The sequence below is a fragment of the Balaenoptera ricei genome, chromosome 4, assembly GCF_028023285.1.
Source record: "Balaenoptera ricei isolate mBalRic1 chromosome 4, mBalRic1.hap2, whole genome shotgun sequence".
In the NCBI taxonomy this organism is placed as follows: Eukaryota; Metazoa; Chordata; class Mammalia; order Artiodactyla; family Balaenopteridae; genus Balaenoptera; species Balaenoptera ricei.
This window is the reverse complement of record NC_082642.1, coordinates 88,712,548-88,733,286: the sequence shown is the minus strand read 5'-3', so window position 1 is coordinate 88,733,286 and position 20,739 is coordinate 88,712,548. Positions and strand designations below refer to the sequence as shown.

Here is a 20,739-nt window from a genome sequence, read left to right as displayed (position 1 = left end):
ATGAGAGAATTAAAAAAACAATACATATGAAAATTTCAAGTTTCATCTAGAGTTCTTTAAAATATTTTTACAAAAAAGGCCTATATAATAAAGCTGTGTTCTTATAACTGAAAGAATTTAGGATCTATACTGTATGCAGCCTTTCAGTTTGGAAAAAATGATTAGAATGATACGATTTTTCCTCTATTTCCCCTCTCCAAAATCCTGCTATGGCATTTAGTACAGCTGAAACAATTAATTCCTAAGGTTGATATTCATCTTTGTTTTTCTTTTTCTTTTTTTAAAAATTAATTAATTTATTTATTTCTGGCTGCATTGGGTCTTCATTGCTGCACATGGGCTTTCTCTGGTTGCAGCGAGTGGAAGCTACTCTTCGTTGCGGTGCGCGGGCTTCTCATTGCGGTGGCTTCTCTTGTTGTGAAGCACAGGCTCTAGGCGCACGGGCTTCAGTAGTTGTGGCACGCAGGCTCAGTAGTTGTGGCTCGCGGGCTCTAGAGTGCAGGCTCAGTAGTTGTGGCACACGGGCTTAGTTGCTCTGTGGTATGTGGAATCTTCCCGGACCAGGGCTCGAACCCATGTCCCCTGCACTGGCAGGCGGATTCTTAACCACTGCACCACCAGGGAAATCCCATTCTTTATCTTTCAAAATACTTACAAACTGATTATTTTTCAAATTTATAACACTTTGATATATTAGATGGTTCTACCAAGATTCGTCAGAGTTAAATACAGAAAAATGACGCTGGGATATGTTTTGATTCAAATTGCAGATTATAATCTCCAGTTACTTTCCTCAGGACCAACAAAAATTCTGTAAGGCAATCAACTGGTCCCATTTTGTCATAATAATAATTTCTTCACACTCCACAGCTGGCTGAGTCAATAGTCACAGTTCAGATTTCAAAAATGCTGAAAATACTGTTCAGAAACAGGACTAAATTGGGGTTTACTAATGGATAAAGAATGAACAGGCAGGGTTCCTGTTAAGAGGTGAGGGGGAAAACATCTTTTAAATAAATTTATCTAGGGGCAGAAGTTGTATTTAGGATTCTCCTAAAATTCCACTGCTTCCAGATGTGACACCAGTTGGTTTATACTTGCACAAAATAGGTCCAGTCTTTGTTGATTGATTTGCATATGCCTGTAAAATTGTCACATCAGTTGGTTTATTTAAAGTTTGTAAAATAAGGTGATAATTGTAGGCTACTGTTCTCCACATGGTCTGAACAACTATTTTTACCTTTATCAAAATTCTAAATTTTGATTATAAAAATGGAGGATTGAAAATGTTATCTAAATAACAGTGCCAGGAAGTACAAAGAATAACGCAGTGAGAGCTCTTTAAAGAAAATGATACTAAGTCAAATTTTGACAATAAGAATTTAAGTTCCTCATTTGTTAAGAAGATATATGCTTCAGTTTTTTTCACAGAGGGCTTTGAATTGCTTTAGAAATATACATGATTTTATAAAATCCTGTAATGGAAACTTGCTAATTTTAAAGCCATAGTTCTATATAAAAATGGCTTGGGAAATTTACAGTGGCCAAACCATATTTAGAAGTTCCAAATTTCCCTGTAGCCATCATCAGATTAAATGAAAACAGACACATATATTAACATTTGTTTATTCATTCAACAAACAGTCAACATGTGCGTTCACTATGCTAGGCTCTGGGGATATAAGAGAAGAAAACATACATCTGTACTACCAGCTCTTGTGAAGCTTATGGTTTAGCAGCTGATATTAAACAAATCATTACCCAACTGATTACTGAAATGCAGCTGTGATAAGCGGTATGGAGTACAATTCTCAGGAAAACAAACACTGCTTGAAATAAGCAGAGGGCAAAAATGTTGTGCGGGCTGAATATCCTATTCTGACCCCAAAGCATATGGGCCAGTCATATGCTTTTTCAGCACTGTTATTAACACATTATTTTTACAATTAACTCTAAAACTATATATATATATATATATATATATATATATATATATATATATATATAATACATATATACACATATATAATATACATATTAAAATACATAAATTGCAGCTTGTGAAATTTCTTTTTACCTATTTGTCCTTGACAAAAGGACAATCTAACAATCATGACGCCCTATAGAAACTACAAAGATGAATGCAACACACTTCCTAGTTATAAAGAGCTTATATAACAAATTTCACTTACTTAGTTCTTCAAACTATAGCCAATCTAATCCACCTTAAGATACCAATGTTGCTCTTTTAACAGATTTTATTTTTTAGAGCAGAAAGTACAGAGTTTCCATATAACTTCTGCCCACACACATGCACTGCCTCCCACTATCAACACTCCCCACCTGAGCTATACATTGTACAGCTGATGAACCTACACTGACACACATTATCCAAAGTTCATAGTTAACACTAGGGTTCATTCTTGGTGTTGTAAATTCTATGGGTTTGAACAAATTTATATATAATGTCATGTATCCACCATTATAGTACCACACCTAATAGTTTCACTGGCCTAAAAATCCTCTGTGCTCTATCTATTCATCTCTCCCTCTTTCCTAACCCTTGGCAACCACTAATCTTTTTACTGTCTCCATAGTTTTGCCTTTTCCAGAATGTCATATAGTTGGAAGCATACAGTATGTAGCCTTTTCAGATTGGTGTCTTTCACTTAGAAATATGCATTTAAAGTTCCTCCACATCTTTCCATTTCTTTTTAATGCTTAATAACATTTCATTATCTGGCTGTACCACAGTTTATTTATCCATTTTCCTACTGAAGGTCATCTTGGTTGCATCCAAGTTTTGGCAATCATGAATAAAGCTGCTATAAACATCTGTGTGCAGGTTTTCATGTAGACATAAATGTTCAACTCATTTGGGTAAAAACTAAGGAATGCAACTGACGGATTGTATGGTCAATCTGGTATTTTTTAAAAGCGAATATAACCATTGTAAACTTTTTGTTTAACCTTCATCTTTATGCTTCTCTAAAGTGTCCAACTATACAAATGACTGGGTCTCAAACACCATTTAAACATATTTTTCAGTAGATATTCTTTGGGTGAAAAGGGAAACAATTAATTTCCAAATCTGAGTAATGTTATTAATTTTATAAAATTACTGGCCTTTTGAGTAGGAAATTAAACTTTGCCAAGAGACAGTATCTCACAACCAGTATAACAGAATTTTTATCCTAACTTTGATTGCTTGGTTAATCAATACTCAAAGAGACTATTTCTACCCATTCTCCTGGAAACTATTCTACTATCAGACTTGGCATTTCCAAAGTCGTTTAAGAGGATTATCTACTTACTCTCTCTATATCCTAGTTTAATACAAAGGCATTATACTACTGAATATAAGCAATTTCATTCTTTAGAGATGAAGAAAAAATATATATGTGTATTTGATCTATATATCTATCTATATATATATTTGATCTATCACTTCAAAACACAACTATTATTAGGCATGAGGCCAAATGTTTGAAACATACATAGATAAGAAGATTAGGCCAATCCGTGTTGGTCCAACATGGAAATGCCTTGGTGTGAATATTTAGACTTGCTGCCTGGTAGGAACTGTCAGAAGATAAATGGTTATAGATGATGACACCACATGCCTCTGTTTGCCTGGGAAGTTCCCTCTTTCCATAAAAGTACTCCAAGTTTGGTCGATGAATTACATACTCATCCTAGTTATAAGGAAACCGAATGGTTTTTCTCCTCTTCTCTCCCTGTCTCACCTCCTCAAGGGTATTTCTTTCCATAAGGGTAAATAAGAAGAGAATCATCAGCTAGAGGATCAGTATAACACTAGCTAAAGTGTGATATATGTTTCACAGAAGGTCTAAGATGGAATTCAGACAGATTAAAAATATATAATAATAAAGAATCAGGTAGTATTAAGTGCTATGAAGAAAAATATTTAAAAAGGTAAGAAGTCAGTGACGTTTGGAGTGAAGAAGTGCCTGCTACCTTAGACAAGAATCTAGGAAGACCCCCTGAGAAGGTAACAGATGAGCAGAAATCTGAAGGAAGTGAGGAAATGAACTATGAGAATATCTGAGGAAAGAATGTTCCAGGCAAAGGAAACAGCAAGATTAAGGTTCTGAGATGGCCACATGCTTGATATATTTGAGGAACAGGAACAAGGCCAATACAGCTGGAACAAAGTAAGTGAGGGAGCAGTAGGAAATGGGATTAGAGATACTGCCAGGGGCTAGATAATAAAGGGCCTTTTGGACTATGGTAAAGAAGGATTTAGGATTTTATTATATATCGAATTGGAAGCCACGGGAGAGTAAAAACAAGGTACTGACAAGAACTGACATTCTGTAAGGATGACTCTGGCTGCTGGGTGAAGAACAGACTGGTGAGAGTAAAGAATGGAGCTAGGAAGACCAGATAGATATCTACTGCTATAGTTCAGGCAACAAATTAAATAATTTGAAGTGGTAGTTGTAGAAGTGGTGAAAAGTGGTTAGATCATAATGTATTGTAAACACAGAGCCCTCAGAATTTGCTATTAAATTGCATGTGGAGCAAAGGAAAAAGGAACAGAAGATTATTCCAAGGGTTTTTATATTCAGCATCTCAGTGACTGGTACACTGAATGAAGATGGGGGAGAACAATAAAATTAGAAACTCTGTTTTTGACATGTTAACTTTCAGATACTTAATCCAAGTGGAGATACTGAGTAGGAAAGACAGATACACAAGTCTAGTGTACGGGGAATAGCTCTGGACTGAAGATATGAGTACTGATGTATTTAAAGGCACCTGGATGAGATCACCTGAAATATGAGTATAAAAAGAGAGGAGTTCAAGGACTGATGCCCTGAGTTACTCTAACTATTAGTGGTAAGAAGAGGAGGAGGATACTGCAAAGGAAACTGAGGTAGGGAGAGTACCAGGAGAATGGTGTTCAAGAGTCAAAGGAGAAAAGAATTTAAAGGAGAGAGCAGTTAGTTGTGTAAAAAGCTGTTGTGGGGTTGAGTAAAATAAAGATTGAGAACTGACCATTGGATCTGACAGTCTATACTCCTAGAGGGGTTCTGGCTGGTTGTTTTAATGAAAGGTATTTTAGTGGGTATGTACGCTGATGGGAATAATCCATTATGGAGGGAAAGACAGACAATGCAATGAAGAGAAGAGAGAATTTCACAAGTCCCTGAACAGTCAAAAATGAAGATCTAGTACAGAAGTGAAGGGTGAGATTTAAGAACACAAATGGATCATTTATTTTAACAGGATGGAATACAGAATAAGACCATCAATTGAGAATGAGGGCCAGGAAACAGGTATTGGAAGTTTAATGGGCAGCTTTGGAGCTGATGTGGAGGAGGCAGAGTTGCAATTAACCAAGGTTAGATCTTACCAATGAAGTGACAGAGGAGCAAGAGTTAAGATTATGAAAGGCAGTGTTTATAGTCATGGACCAAGGAATGTGAGCAAGGCAAGGAGGGAAGTGAGAGCATGAAAGAAGTGATAGATAATAAAAAGTTGGGCTGGAGGTCTTTAAAGGGTAAAAAAAAAAAATTGTTAAAAAAAAAAAATTGTTGTAGGGGAGGTGAGCTGAAAAGAAAGGAAGTGCTAGTCAGGTTTGAAATGCTTGCAGTTGAGATTTTGTAAGTGGTTCAGTCAATGGTAATGAGGTCTTGAATATAACCATTTCAGCAGGTCACTCAAGTGAAAGAAAAAATAAAGACTCCTAGAGGCAAGGATATCAAAGAACTGAGAAGTCAAGATTTTGGAAGGATCACACCAGGATACTGAAAATCACTGAGAATGATTACATGAATAGTGGACAGAGAAAAGACAGTTCAAATCATCAATGAGTAGGAGTGATTGTGAAAGATGCAGACGACTAAACAAGGAGGGGAAGTAGAAAATACTGTCTGTCTGATGATACATACATTTTTTAAAGGGAGGAGGTACAATCATCCATAAATACCAATGATAAGCAAGGAAGACATCAACTCCACTTGTTGGTCCCAAGGTACATGGGACGTGACAGATAAAAATTCCACTTTTTGTGAGGGCTATAGAAAAAACAGTACTCTCGGGGGAACACCAGGTTTCTATAAGAGAAAAAAAGGTGAGATGAACCATCACAGAAGAGTTTGAGGAAAAACGAAATTTTGCTGATCACGAACTGGGAGTTCCAAAGGGCAGAGTGAAAGAAATTGGGAGGTCACAGATAAATGGGAGTTTAAAACATATTGGAGATATACCAGAGTCAAACAGAGATAAGGAAATTAAGTGAAGGTGATCTGGAAGGCTTCGACTTTTTTTAGTGATTAAGATGTCCTGATGGTATGCTTGGTAAAAGGTGGATAATCAGTTAAATTTAGTTGTCTACTTGTGACTGGTTTAGCATTTGCAGAAGGGAGTGTTGGGCGGGAAGGCAAGGTCAGGAAATTGGTGTCTCACCAAGAATTTGAAGTGCTCTTTGGGGTCCCTCCTTTATATCCTGCAATTGAAGGTGTTGAGATATGTGGTTCTTTAAAAACTGTACAGCTTGCACTCACAGGAACTTATTCAGTCAACATTATTTACTGAATGTCTGAATGAACTGCACTATCCTAGATACTGTAATTCCTAATTATCTAATTTGAATTTGTCGAAGACTATTAAAATTAAGCAATATAAAAATAAAATAATAATAATAATAGCTTCCAGGCACTGTTCTAAGTGTTACATGCATTTAATCATTTAATACAATTAACTCAATGAAGTTGATGCTATTATCTTCATTTTGGGGACAATATAACCAATGCATAGCTCTAAAAATTAAATCCTTTCTACTCCAGAATGTACCTGTTTTGGACAAATAGTATTCTTTTCATACAAATTAGCCTATTTATTTTTCTGGTATCTGAACAGTGGGCATCTATCTGAACAGCGTTTTCCTGTATTTTAATTTAGGACAGAGTTTTTTCCTCTAAAAAGCAGATTATTCAATTCATGTGGCTAATATTCACTCTTGTTAAAATTTTATTGTTCTGCTTCAATTATAAGTCATTATGCCTGTTCCATTCATTCCTAGGAAGAGAATTTTGCTGTTTTCAGCTTAATTTGGCATGCCAATTGTCTGGGGGAGGGGGGAAATTCTATTTGAATATTTATAATGACCCACAATAGGGATTTTGAAGTAATCCAAAACCTGGGAACAATTGCCAAATACACATTCGAAGTGACCTACCACGTGACAGCTGTTCAAAGTTTATATATGACTACTATTTTCGTTAATAAACACTGACATCACCAAGTAGATAAAAGCTTTTACTTAGGAGATAATCAAGTAGCAAAGTCTAGAAGTATTGTGCTAGAGTTCTTTAAAGCCCTGTTGAATATAAAAATTGGTCTTGAATTTAACAGAGCTGCATCACTAAATAGGACAGGGCAGATTGGCATCAAAGGATCATAAATACAAGAACAGGAAGAAGGCTGAAGTGAGGAACTGAGGAGGGCTTGACAATGAGTAGCCCACATTTTCTATATTATAATGACTATTCAAAATTAAGAACATAAGTAGTATGAAGCTCAAAATAGAAAACCTTACACCAAAGTAAAATAATTCACAAGAAACTCATCTTAGTTTAACATTAAAAACAAACAAACAAACAATAAAACCTCACATTGTAGACTTTTGGGATACGGCCAAATGACAAAAATTAGACATAGTCTTTAAGCTGTATGGTTATCGTCATGGGTAAAGATTCAAAGGGGTGAGGAAATCAGGTACATGGGGGGTTTGTGCGGCTTGAAGAAAATCTGAAGAATGGAGGGGAAGAAAAGCGAAGTGGAGGAAGAGATGGGCTACTGTGAAGAATCAAAGGCATGTATGACGGCAATAGAGTGAATCCAATAAATATAGGTACCCAAGAGGTTTCAGGTTAGGTGCCATTATTTCGGAAGGCCATGAGCTAACAAGGTTTCAGGTGATTGAAATGGTAATTAATCAATCAATTCCATAAACATTTACTGAACACCAACTACACGGCAAGTCCCATCCTAGAAGCTGGGGGTCCTGCAGAAGTTTATAACCACTTGGCTTCCCTAACATTTAAAAATATTAATGACTTCCTACTAAGTTCCACATATTACAGTAGAATCTGACACAAAATCTTAGTTGTGAACACAAATATCTTAAACAGATGAGCAATTTAAGTGAATCTGTAAAGTAAATTTTCTTTTTTATTTATAGAGGCTATTTGGTGGGATATTAAATCAGAGTAATTACTTTCAAATTACTAAAACTGCATTTAATAACAACTCTCCAAACTGCTAAAAGTACCATGCATCATAGATATAAGGAATTAGATTCAAAGTTAATCTTGCTATCCAATCTTAGAAAATAATATTTCTGACAATAGTGAAACAGGAGACCTGGTAATCACTTTTGCTATTTATCAATGACAGAACAAAACACTATCATACATATATATTCATAGGTATATAGCATATGCTCAATAAACTAAAATTTCATTAATCTACTTTGTTTTTAACAATATAAAAATCCTCTTATGTTACAAAATAAAACTGCTAGCCATGAGTCAGTAAATGAAACAGAAAAATGTATCCTAGCATCAACTAAAATCTAAATACGCCTAACATTCTTTCTCAGTCCTATTATATTTTATCCTGTAAAATGAATTCCAGTGAGTTACAACAAAAGACTTGGATATATAAAATATCCAACTCATTAGTGAGAAAAATAACATAGAATGAAAAATGATATGTTGGTCCTCCAGAGCTGGAGAAATAAAAGCTAAAACTCTGACCTAAAGTCTACATTTATAGATATGAAATACAAAGATAATGAAAAAGACAAAATAAGTAACAGAAAGAGGGCTGAAAGAAAGAAAAATAGTAATTTTTCAGTATACACAAGTGGTCTGAACCAAACGGGAGGAAGATAAAATTTTAAATGGCTTTGTAGGATCAATTGCAAATAGAGTTTATTAAAATTGTGGCTATTTTAATGCAATACAATAGCAACTTTTCGGCCCAACTCCTAAGTAACTATAATGTAATTCCGTGGTTTCAATAGTTTTATATGTAAACTATTTTGCTTGTCTTTCTTTTGTATGCCTTTTACAAGATGAATTATATATCATTGGTTGTGTGTGTATATATACATATGGTTGTGTGTATTTGAAGTTTTTAACAGATCTTTCTTATTGACAATGGAAAAATATCACTTAATACTAACATACAATGAATAACAATGCCAAACTTTAGTCTCTGTGTCCCTTTTTGGTATATGTAATTGTAGTCAAAATCAAGTTAGTTAAATTCTTGGGGCAGTATTCAATCTAAGAGTTAAATCAATCGTTGCCTCTGAATAAGTTTTGATTATAAGTAACCTCACTGCCTACATAAAGACTATTAATGACTCTCCCTAGCCCAGTAATTCCACTCCTCTCAAACATCTAAGAAAAAACAAGTAGAATAGTTTTACTTAAGAAATTTGACATTATTTAAAAATAAAAACTATTGAAAGAAAATTCTAGTAACCAAAAACAAGAAGAAGCTGTTGACAGTTACTTTATACTTACCGTGCTGCTTCTAATTACTAAAAAAAAAAAAAAAAAAAAAAGATGGTTTTAAAGGAATTTATTTTTAAAAGGCCCTAAGGTATGTGTATACATTTTAATTTAAATTTAAAGGGCAAAAGCATTCTCACCTTGTTTTTTAAATTAGACTAATTCTTATGCTTTCATTTTTACTAAAGTTGAATGAGTATATTAAAAACATGTTTTAAAATAAAAATATTCCCCCAACCCTCCTTTAATACCAAGTAATAGGTATTTCACTCAAATTATGATTAACTTTATATTTTCCTTATATTTTTAATACTCACTCCTCAAAAAGAAGTGGTTTTATGTAATTTTTTTTTAATTTGAGGACTTTTAGTGTTTGCTCAGCTCCTTACACTGTCAATTGAATATTTGATAAAATACTCCTATAATCATGTAATTACACAAGTTTACTGCTTTCCAATTAACCCTAGATAATATATTTATAGAAATGGAAGGATTCATTAAATCCCTTGAATAAACCATAATGTAATAATTTTAAGATATTAGTATATACAATAGCCAACTGTATTCAGTTTAATCTATACTCAAAACACTAGAAAATAAAAATATTTCAAATTATCTTCTGTTTCTTTACTGTAACAATCTCCTGAGGTTATCTAATGACATATAAAAGCTAAACAAACAGGTATTTTCTTTGGTCAAACATCATACTTTATAGCATTTAACACAGTCTGAAAATAAGGAGACAAGCATCATTAATTTACATTTTAATTTATGTATGAATGGCTTTATATTTTTAGAGAAGTCATTCAACAGAATCTGAGACTGTTTTGTTTGGCATTACATAAGAGCAAAAAGGAAAATATTTTTGTTTCCCCTTTCATGCTAAAGACCTGCATAGATGGACTGAAAACATACATTTCTGCGTATCCAAGGTTTCAGGGCATAAGACTATGTTTTAATAATAAGAAATCTATACCAATACATTTTTGCAAAGCAACATGAACCAAAAATAATATCAACAAGTGGTATGTTACCTGGGTGGAGCTGGTGGCTACCGAGATGCAGTCAATAAAGCTGTGTCTTCGAGTGAAAAATGCAACTATCTGCTGCCAGCGTGAAGGTTCTGGCTCAGCTTGCAGTTCATCTGATGAGCCCTTTTTTGCCCAGTGTTTCTGCTTTGGGCCTACTGAGCCATGGCTAGAGCTAGTATTGCCTCCTCGACTGGCGCGAGAGTACAGAAGTGTGTTGTTCCCGAAAATGTAATTCATCTCTGCAGCCCTGCAGGTGGTTGCCAAGCAGTCTTACTTCTCTACCAGCTGCTGAGTGGTGAATGATCGGTAAAAACTGCAGCTAGAATTACAGCAGCATCACTTGTAGATCAGGGAAAATAAAAACCTTGAGAAATGATGCTCATTTTCTCTGTAATTTCTTCCCATGAAAGAGCTTGTATCTTCCCTCTGTACCTGTTAGCTGTATGATGGCTGAGTTTATATTTCTAGACAAAAAAGACGACATAAGGTGGTTTTCTTTCTCATGATTATTTTTTCACCAGCGTCTGCAGGAAAAGCTGTTCTTTTTGTTAGCTGATAACTAGACGGACTGAAATCCAGGAAGTGAGGTCGATTAGCAGGTAAAGAAGGATGTTATAAACACTGGACTACCAAGACGCTTTGGGGCTGCCTGATTTAATGCACTGGGTGGAGAAACCCTGGATTACCAAGTTTCAATCACAGTCTGAAGTAAAATCCAATGGCATCTTCACTGCTTAAATAAATTATAAATATGAACTGAATTTAAAAATACAAGAGGATTCTCTCTGTCGACAGTTCTGATTGTTTAAAACAATTTTACTAAAGGAATCTTTCTATTCACATATAAATTTCTACATCAGGAAGGCACTTACATTAAATAGCACTAAGGTTTTAAAAGGTACTATCTACATTAAACTCTGAGGATCTAATGACAGAGAGAAACCCATCTGGAATGTAACTTGATCATTTTATTTAACATACTGGTTTTAAATGCTTTGATTAACTGAGTCTGAAGACAGAAACAGAATAACTAGCTAAATAAGTATTTGGCTTCTGGGACTTCTGTGATAAAAAAGCGCTATTATCAGCATCATCTCTCTCATATGTCATAAATGTTAAGATTACCAAGTTATGAATTTGTAAAAATGCAGAAGAATTAAACGTAAATTTTTTGTTTTATAGCCAGTAAAACATATTTTATCCAACATGACATAAATAATATTCTGGTTCAAAAAATAATACTGTTTGATTGCTAAATAGATACTTTCTAACATCTATTATCTAGGTCTGTGTTTCTCAACACAGTAGTCCACCTCAGAATCACCTAGGGTGCTGGTTAAAAAAAATACAGACTGATATCCCCTTCCCATCAGAATTTTTAGGGGTAAGGGAGATCTGGGAATTTTCATTTTTGAAAAGCCCCCCTAAGAGACTCTTAAGCACCCTCAAGTTTGAGAACCACAGATTCCTAAGTCTGTCCTCTGAATACTATGCTACATTAGTATATAACACAACATATCGCCATTAAAAACAATATATGAATAAAAATGCTACTTGATAACTTACTAATAGTTGAGTAATTCAATTTTTAAGTTGATATAAGCACATCATAATCCTCAACCTCAGCCATGAATGAGGACCAACAAAATCTTGCTTGCTTTTGCTTACCAGCACCAACTAAATGCAGTCTATTGGAAAGTAGCATTGGCAAACTACAACCTCTAGGACTACTGCAAATCCTGATTTGGCAAGAAAAGATGCGAACACTGTCTCTATGATTCCGTCTCTAAGATACAAACACATGCCCAAGAAGGGTTGAGAGTCATGTGGGACTTCTGGAAGTAAGATGACAGATTATAGCAAAGTTTGCTTCTTCCCAAGAACTGTGCAGACAGTAGCTGGCAGTTTTAAGGCCCTACACAGATTGATCTTATCTATTTGGGGGTAGGGGACTAGAGGAAAACACTAAGGGTAGACAGAGAACTAAGAATCCTCTCTAAAGGAAAAAAAATAAAACCTCCTATAAATAAAAATAAATTTTACTATGGACCAGGTACTTAATAAAGAACTGATTAGTGTGGTTTATACAAATGCTCTAGTAATTGGTCTGCCTCCCAAATATGTGTCTTGATCCGTATATGATGGAAAGCCAGGGTGGGAGGGGGAACCTTAGGATTTATACAGATTCTGTTACTCTGGATTTGTAAGGATGAGGATATTTTATTTTTATTTTAAAAATTTTGGCTGCACTGGGTCTTTGTTGCAGGGCGCAGGCTTCTCTCTAGTTGTGGTATGCAGGCTCCAGCGCATGAAGGCTCCAGAGGGCGCGGGCTCAGTAGTTGTGGTGCACAGGCTTAGTCACCCTGTGGAATGTGGGACCTTAGTTCCCCAACCAGGGATCAAACCCACGTCCCCTGCACTGGAAGGCAGATTCTTAACCACTGGACCACCAGGGAAGTCGCGGATGAGGATACTGAAAATGAATGCTGAATGCAAATATCCTACCCAAGTTGCAAATAGTACCAACACAGATGGAACAGTAAGCCATTCGTATATACGATGATTTCTTATGCTAGAGAGCCAAAGAGCTTGGGAACAATCGAAAGTTGATGAACGCTCCAGCCCATATATCCCTAGTACAGAGAAGAAATACTTCTCAATATATAAATTTCCTATTCAAATCCACTGACATCAAGAAAACAACTTTGAGTTTTGAGAAAGGCTTTTTAATGAAAATGTCCCATTACCTGAGCTATGGAAATCTAGGATCATCTCATCGATTGCGCAACAGTCAATACACACATACAAAACCATATATGTACCTAAATCACAGTTGGTTTCATATGATTTGATTGGGAAGCAGAGGCAACCAACTCCTCACTGATCTCTGCTTTAGAATAACCAAACCCATGTCACATATCTGAAATATAAACTATTCCATTAAACCAAAATTTAAATTCATTATAGAACCTGGAAAGTCTATTTAAAATAGTGAATTTTTAAAAATACAACACAACGTTTAAATCACCAAAAAGAACACTATTAAGATTTTAATATGATATATAAAGAATTGACATTTTTTTCCTGCAGTCAAATACTCTACCACTGAGCAATACTCTGCACCTAACATTCTTTTTTCTGTACAGTTTTTCTTTTTCACAGAATGATAATATTATCTATAGCAGAACTCTAAACAGTAAGAGAAAGCGTAAGTAAACTTAAGTACATCCATTTAGTGATTACATACTTTAAATATGATTATGAAAAATTTATGACTGTTAGAAATGTTTATTTTATAACATTAAATGGAAGTAAAGACAGCTCAAAAATTTATATAGGATAGGCCCTCAATTATTTGTACCCTTCTCCAAACTTGCAAATAAACCCAGAAGTCTTCAGGTATAGTAACAAAGGCAAAGATTAAGTAATTTTAGTGAAAAATTTTAAAAGGTTGAAGGATGAGAGGAAAAACAATATTGAAACTCTAAAATATTAGGAAAAAAATTACTAAGTAACCACAAAGCCAACTACTGTAAATGCAACAAGCATTTTCCTTACCTTTTTATCTTTATAATATGGCCTATTAAATTTCAAAACATGCAGCTGTACTAAGACAAGACTAAGAAGATTGATAACATAGATTTGTTACTTATCTAGAAAAAAACTGATCATATATATACAAATCCCTTCTGTATGAGCGCCATCTAGTGGTCAAATTGTATGCAAACTGTGTGCTCAACTTAGTACTCCAGGGTCATCCAAAAAAGATAAAATTCAAAAGTATTTTAATATATTCCAGAGTTGTAAAAACAAAGTTGACTTCAACAAAGCACTCACTATGCACTCAAAATAGCAAAGATTCTCTTCCTGTAGCATTTAGTTCAATAGGCATATGTTTGCTTATATCCATTCTTCTGCTACCTCCATTTCTCACAATATTTGAAAAACTACCAATTGCTGCTGGTGATTTCATTTGATAGTATTCTCAGTACTACTGGATGAAATGTGTCCAGGCTAGAAGATACACTTATTTAAAATAATTATCTGTTCACATACCCTGTTCTGTCTTCAATTTCAAGCCCCTCGTAACTACATTTACTTTGCACATATTAGTTTGAACATAATTTTCCGTCATTGAAGACAAAAGCAAAATATGAACTCTTTTATTCAATGACCATTGCAATATTCCACACTAAGCTATGTCACCCTTGTCACTTCATCTAGATTTAAATCTATTTTGAAAAAGGCTGAGGTTTTGTTTGTTTACTTGTTCAATTTACTGTTCTGACCATTTTTCCTAATTCTTAGATCATTTTCAGTTTTAGGAATCTTGACACTGTTCTTATTAGTACCGTACTACTATATTTAGAACTGTTTAAAATTGAAGCTTACTTTTAAAGATTTTCATATACCACAAGAATTTACCCACTGTGTCCTTTTCTTCCACATTACGGTTTTTCACCATTATTATCACCAATTTCTTTCTTGAAACTGTCTAGCACTGGCAAGAAACTTTCCCTTTTAGAGTCTTAAATCATAATTACTTTTTAAAAAAACTTTATTTTTTTTTGGCTGTGCCACGTGGCATACAGGATCTTAGATCCCTGACCAGGGATCAAACCCGTGCCCCGTGCAGTGGAAGCACGGAGTCTTAACCACTGGACGCCAGGGAAGTCCAAATCATAGTTACTTTTACGTTTTACGCTAAGGCCTGAATAAAGTAACTTTCAATCACTATCGTATTTCACTCATTACTTCAGTAATGAGAATCAGCACTAGCACTACAAGACCCTGACAGATTATTTCACAGCATGTTTCATGGTGGCAAACCCTTCATAAGCCCACTCATCAGCTCAGGATCAAGGTCCTTCACACCTTGTCCTCATTTCCTAACAACCATCCTAAACATCAACTACAACATAATGAACTTTTCTGCATTTTTACAGTCTCCTCAGACTATCACCCTCCTACTGTACTTATTTTCTCCAGTAACTGCCTTCTCCTCTGAATTAGCATATTGTATATATCCTTCAACACCTTGTCCAAATATCAACTTTGTTTTTTACAATACTTCAAGAATTTAATTTCTCTCTTTATTTTTTCATGTTATATCACACCGTGTTATAACTATCTCTCCATAAAAAATACCAGTCACTGAAGTCTAACAAATTTACTAACATAGATGTTTAACAAATGCTAAATGTATGTTATTTGATAAACAAAACTAATATTCTGTTGATTTTTAAAGCAATCATCTATTAATCTTATTTTTCTATTAGCTTTCATAAGAACTGCGAAGAACGAAGCAGGGCCTAATTTACATTCTACTCAGCAAACTGCTACTATTCAAAGATAATTTTTCAAATTACAAAAATAATAATTCATATACTGAGTTCTATGTATAGTACAACAGTTACTTGCTTCATTCCAAACCACAATACTATAAAAGTGGAAAAGCTCCTTATATTAGCTTTTTTGTTTTTAAAAAAAGACTGCTAATCTGGTAATCTTATTTAATTTTAAATAAAATATACTCCATTGTTGAGCTTACGAGAACATCTGCAGTTATTTGAAAAAATTTTAAAAACATTAAAACTTGCCTTATGTCAAAACAAAGTTATTTTTTAAAAATTTGGTTTTCTAACAAAGTTAAAGTAATCCTAACCATTTTGCTATTACACTACCCCAATCCTACGCTCACTCCTCAAATTTTAACCTATGCATGAGATAGGAGAAGCAGGAAGAAATACCCCAAATGGGGCAGCTTTAATAATTCTTAAATTACAATTGTATCAGAATATAGTTTGTCAAAAGTCCAGCTTATCAAGATTTCTGACCCAATAATTTGACTTCTGGAAATCCAACCTAAGAAAACAACCAAACATACTTTTTATGCCCCAAGATGATTCACTGCAGCCTTCTTTACAAAACCTAGTAAAAATGGAAATAACAAATAGCGAAGACCAGAAGTATTCAACAAGTTAAGGTACCAATATACTATGTAATGTTACGTATCAAGTTTTTAAAAACTTTAACATGGGAAAATGTGTAAAACAAGTTTATAATAGGAAAAAACTCACATTTAAAAAAGTAAGATGTAAAGTATGATTTAGAAACAGATGAAGGAGAAGTTAGATAATTTCTTCTACTGGAAATGAAAATCCTTATCTATTCAGTCCCCAGATATAAATCAGAGAGCCAGCAAGCCAAAGGGGGAATACAGTGATGATACCCAACTGCTCTACCTATTTGCATCAGAAGCTTATATTTATAACTGTTTCAGAGATTGATGCTGTTAATATCTAATAAAAGAAAACAAAATGAAAAGGAGCAAGAGAATGGCATATAAGGATGGATAGATCCAGCTGCTTTTCAATGAGACCAGCTGAATTATTACCACAGTACACTAAAATGCTTTGAGGCTAGTACTTTCTTGATCTTAACCAAAATTTGTCAAAGATTTGCATACAAATACTCAAACTGCCACTTCATTAAGGCAATAGTATAACACCAGCAACTATAAGATGTATGTCAATTGCAGAAAAGATAAAATGTGAAAAAGATGTGTTTTATAACTGTTAGTAAAAGGATATTTTAATCTCAATAACATACTCCTTTAAATAAGCCTCCGTCAAATTTGTCTTTAAAAAGCCCTGGGGGGAAAATATGCTTTGGGAGACATAATCCTTTATCATGTAATAATTAACTGTATGAAAAGGACAAGAGCATTTTTAAAGCAGATACCGAAAGAATCAGGCAAAATTCACTTAATTCTCTTATGGTAAGGAAATCAAGGGGAAAAGAGTCAAATTAAGGAAGCAAGTGAGAATCTTAAAAAAGTAATAATGCTTTCTCGCTCAATAACTAGAAACACTTAAGTCTCACTGCAGAGTGAGGATTAAATAAAGAGATGTCAGAAATTTACTTTAAAATACCTCAAGACAGACAGTAAAGAAATATGTGTACGGTGGTTCAATTAAGCTAGGTTCTAGTGCAGTACTTCTCAACAGTGGCTATCCCCTAGAAACACCGGGAGAACTTGTAAAACTCTCCAAAGCCAGACTATACCCCAAACCAATTAAATCACAATCTCTGAGATGGCACTCAGATATAAATTTTAAAACCTTTTTAGGTGGTTCCGATATCCCACCACAGCTGAGAACCATTACTATGGACAGTCAGTTGTCCTAATTAGGAATTAACATTCCTAGACTGGTCAGCTAACACTTAATTATAAAGTAAATGGCTGCTATAAGATTTTTGTTATTATGTTAATCTTTGATCAACACCAAAAGTTTTCCAATTATCATAATGAATGAAGTGGGCTTTCACTGGTGAAATCCATTGTATTTCAATTATATGGATTGGCTAAATTAGACACAATCCACCCTTGCATAAGGGAAAGAAAAGACTCTGAAGAAGCTTATACCCTTAGGGATGGCACCTTAACGTTTAATACCTAAGATGTCTGGAAATTCTGGGTAACAAAATCTTGGTCTCTGGAATATTGTTTTATTTGCCTAGAGTGAGCATTTTATGCAACAAAAAAAAGTTGAGGCTTCATCACATTTAAAGAGGCTATATACAAAATGTTATGTGGCTCACTGTCTGTTTAAATGTCTGCCTGTGTCAGAATCTGCACACACACAGAACTACCAAACAACCACCAAAAGACTGAGGAGGTTGGGTGTGTGCAAATTGGCTTTGGATAATTTGTAACAATCATAAACATCAAAAATTCAAAATATCAGAAACAAAAGAATTATACATACCTGGGAAGGTTTTTCGACTAAAGTAAGAAATAGGCTTTATTAATTCAGTCAAGAGAAAATAGGCATAGGCTGATAAGAACAGCAATATAAAACAGGAGAGAGTGCTTAGAATTCAAGTGTTCTAAGGTTCTTATGTTGTTCAAAATGAGGGTAAAAGATATATATTGAGTCTAAATTTTTGTAAGCAAAATTTGTATATTAAAATTTCTAAAAAAAAAAAATTTCTAGGATAACCATTAAAGGAAGAGAAACAGAATAGCTTCCAAGCTAATAAGAAAGAAAAATGAGATGAGAAAATAAAATCTAAAAGAAGACATGTTGGAATAAATGTCTCGTATGTTTAAAATTAAGAAACATACTTTTAAATAACTCATGGGGCAAAGAAAAAAATCATAATGAAAGTAAAAGAAAAAGTTTGAATTATGATAAACATTGCATATTAAACCTGTGGGTTACAGCTAACATGCTATTTAAAGGAAAATTCACAAGTTCAAATACCGTTAGGAAAGGTTGATAATGCAGTTAAGTAACCAACTTGAGAAACTAGGGGGAAAAACCCAAACAGAATAAACTCAAAGAAAGCAGAAGAAAATAAAATAATAATGATAAGAGGAGAAAGGGGAAAAGATAAAAGGAAAACTGTCTCTGTCACTAATAGACAACTGATTTTTTTCCCCATGTGTATCTCTCATTTAGCGTCCCAAAGTAAGATCAGATTGCCTCTGCCAAACACAATCTTCGATTGATATGTAGGCTATCCACACATTTACATATTACATAAACATGTGTATATATTCATGTTTATGTGTGTATGAGAGGGGATGGAGGTGACAGCACATGGGGGAGGGGCACAGGAGAAGATTTTTTTTAAAGACTTTTTTTTCTTATTTACTTAATTAAGTATAGTTGATTTACAATATTGTGTTAAATACTGCTGTACAGCAAAGCGATTCAGTTATACATATATATATATACATTTTTAATACTCTTTTCCATTATGGTTTACTATAGGATATATAGTTCTCTGTGCTATACAGTAGGACCTTGTTGTTTATCCATTCTATATATAAAAGTTTACATCTGCTAATCCCAAATTCCCATTCCATCCCTCCTCCAACCCCCTCCCCCTTGGTAACCACCAGTCTGTTCTCTATTAAAAGACATGGTTCTTTGAAATTGACCATCCTTTGGCAAGAAGGGTCAAGGGGAAAAAAGGCACAAATAAACAATACTAGGAATGAAAAAGGGGCTACACCTAAATATGCTATAGACATAACAAAATAATAGGAGGTTGAGAATATTTCGAAGTAAGTATGAAATGGACAAATACCTAGAAAAACTAACTATTAACTGAAATCTGACTGGTACTATATAATCCATTACAATTTTTAACCAGTAATATGAAATCATCCTTCAAAGAGAATTACAAAACCCACTTCAAGGTTTACAAATAAGAAATGATCCTTATACACAATACATACAACTAACAAAGGATTAGTATCCGGAATATATAAAGAACTTGCACAAATCAGTAAAAAGAACAACCCATTACAAAAATGAAAAAAAATCTTGAGAGGGTATGTCACAGAATAGGAAACCTGAATGATCAATATTATCAAACAGTGAAATGCACATTAAAATCACAGTAAGATACTACTTCAAACCCAAAACAATGGCAAAAATAACAATACCAAATATTGATGAGAATATAGATCAATTAAAACTGTTACATATTGCTGCTGAAAATGTAAATTATAGAACCACTTGAAAATAATCTGGTGTTATCCACAAAGATGTGTATACATAACCTACGATTTTAACAGCATTTTTAATACTAGTAATAATATGAAAATCCATCCATCAAAAGTAAGGTAAATTATAGTATATTCATAAAATAGAAAACTCTAGAGCAGTGAAGATAATGAATCTCAGGCATATAATGTTGACTAAAAACTGCAAGTTGAGAGTAGATGCAGTATAATGCCAATTATATAAAAAACAAAACAGGCAAAAGAAACAATATATTGTTTAGAAAGCTAAATATGTGAAACCAGGACTGTGGTTATTTCTGAGCGGAGAGACAAGGTGATGGCGTCAGGTAAAGTCACACACTGGACTTCAAAGATACTGTTAATGCTCTTTTTCTGTACTTACTAATATATTTTTTTAAAGTTTAAAGATATTTTGATGTGGGTATTTGAAATATAATAGTTATTTCCTTCATGAGAACTTTCAGGCTTAAAGATCGTATCACTGAATAAAATTCATTTATAACATATATTTTTTTAAATGTTTTTAGAATGCTAACAAATACTATGAAATTCCTTATAATTACAAAACCAGAAACATCAAGGGGGGAAAATCCTACATGAAAAAATAGTT

General features: G+C 34.0%; 1 protein-coding gene across 10 annotated transcripts in view; it reads right to left on the bottom strand.

Moving 5' to 3' along the window:
- Window positions 1-20,739, bottom strand: part of DLG1 (discs large MAGUK scaffold protein 1) — a 288,055-nt gene that overhangs the window by 160,470 nt on the left and 106,846 nt on the right. The window contains exon 1 of one of the 10 annotated variants that reach the window (XM_059920824.1): window positions 10,589-10,986. The exons of the other annotated variants lie outside the window; for them this stretch is intronic. Coding sequence (XP_059776807.1) covers window positions 10,589-10,822 — 234 coding nt within the window. The 5' untranslated portion in view covers window positions 10,823-10,986. Of the gene's footprint in view, window positions 1-10,588; window positions 10,987-20,739 lie in introns of those variants that run through there. 10 annotated transcript variants of the gene reach the window in all.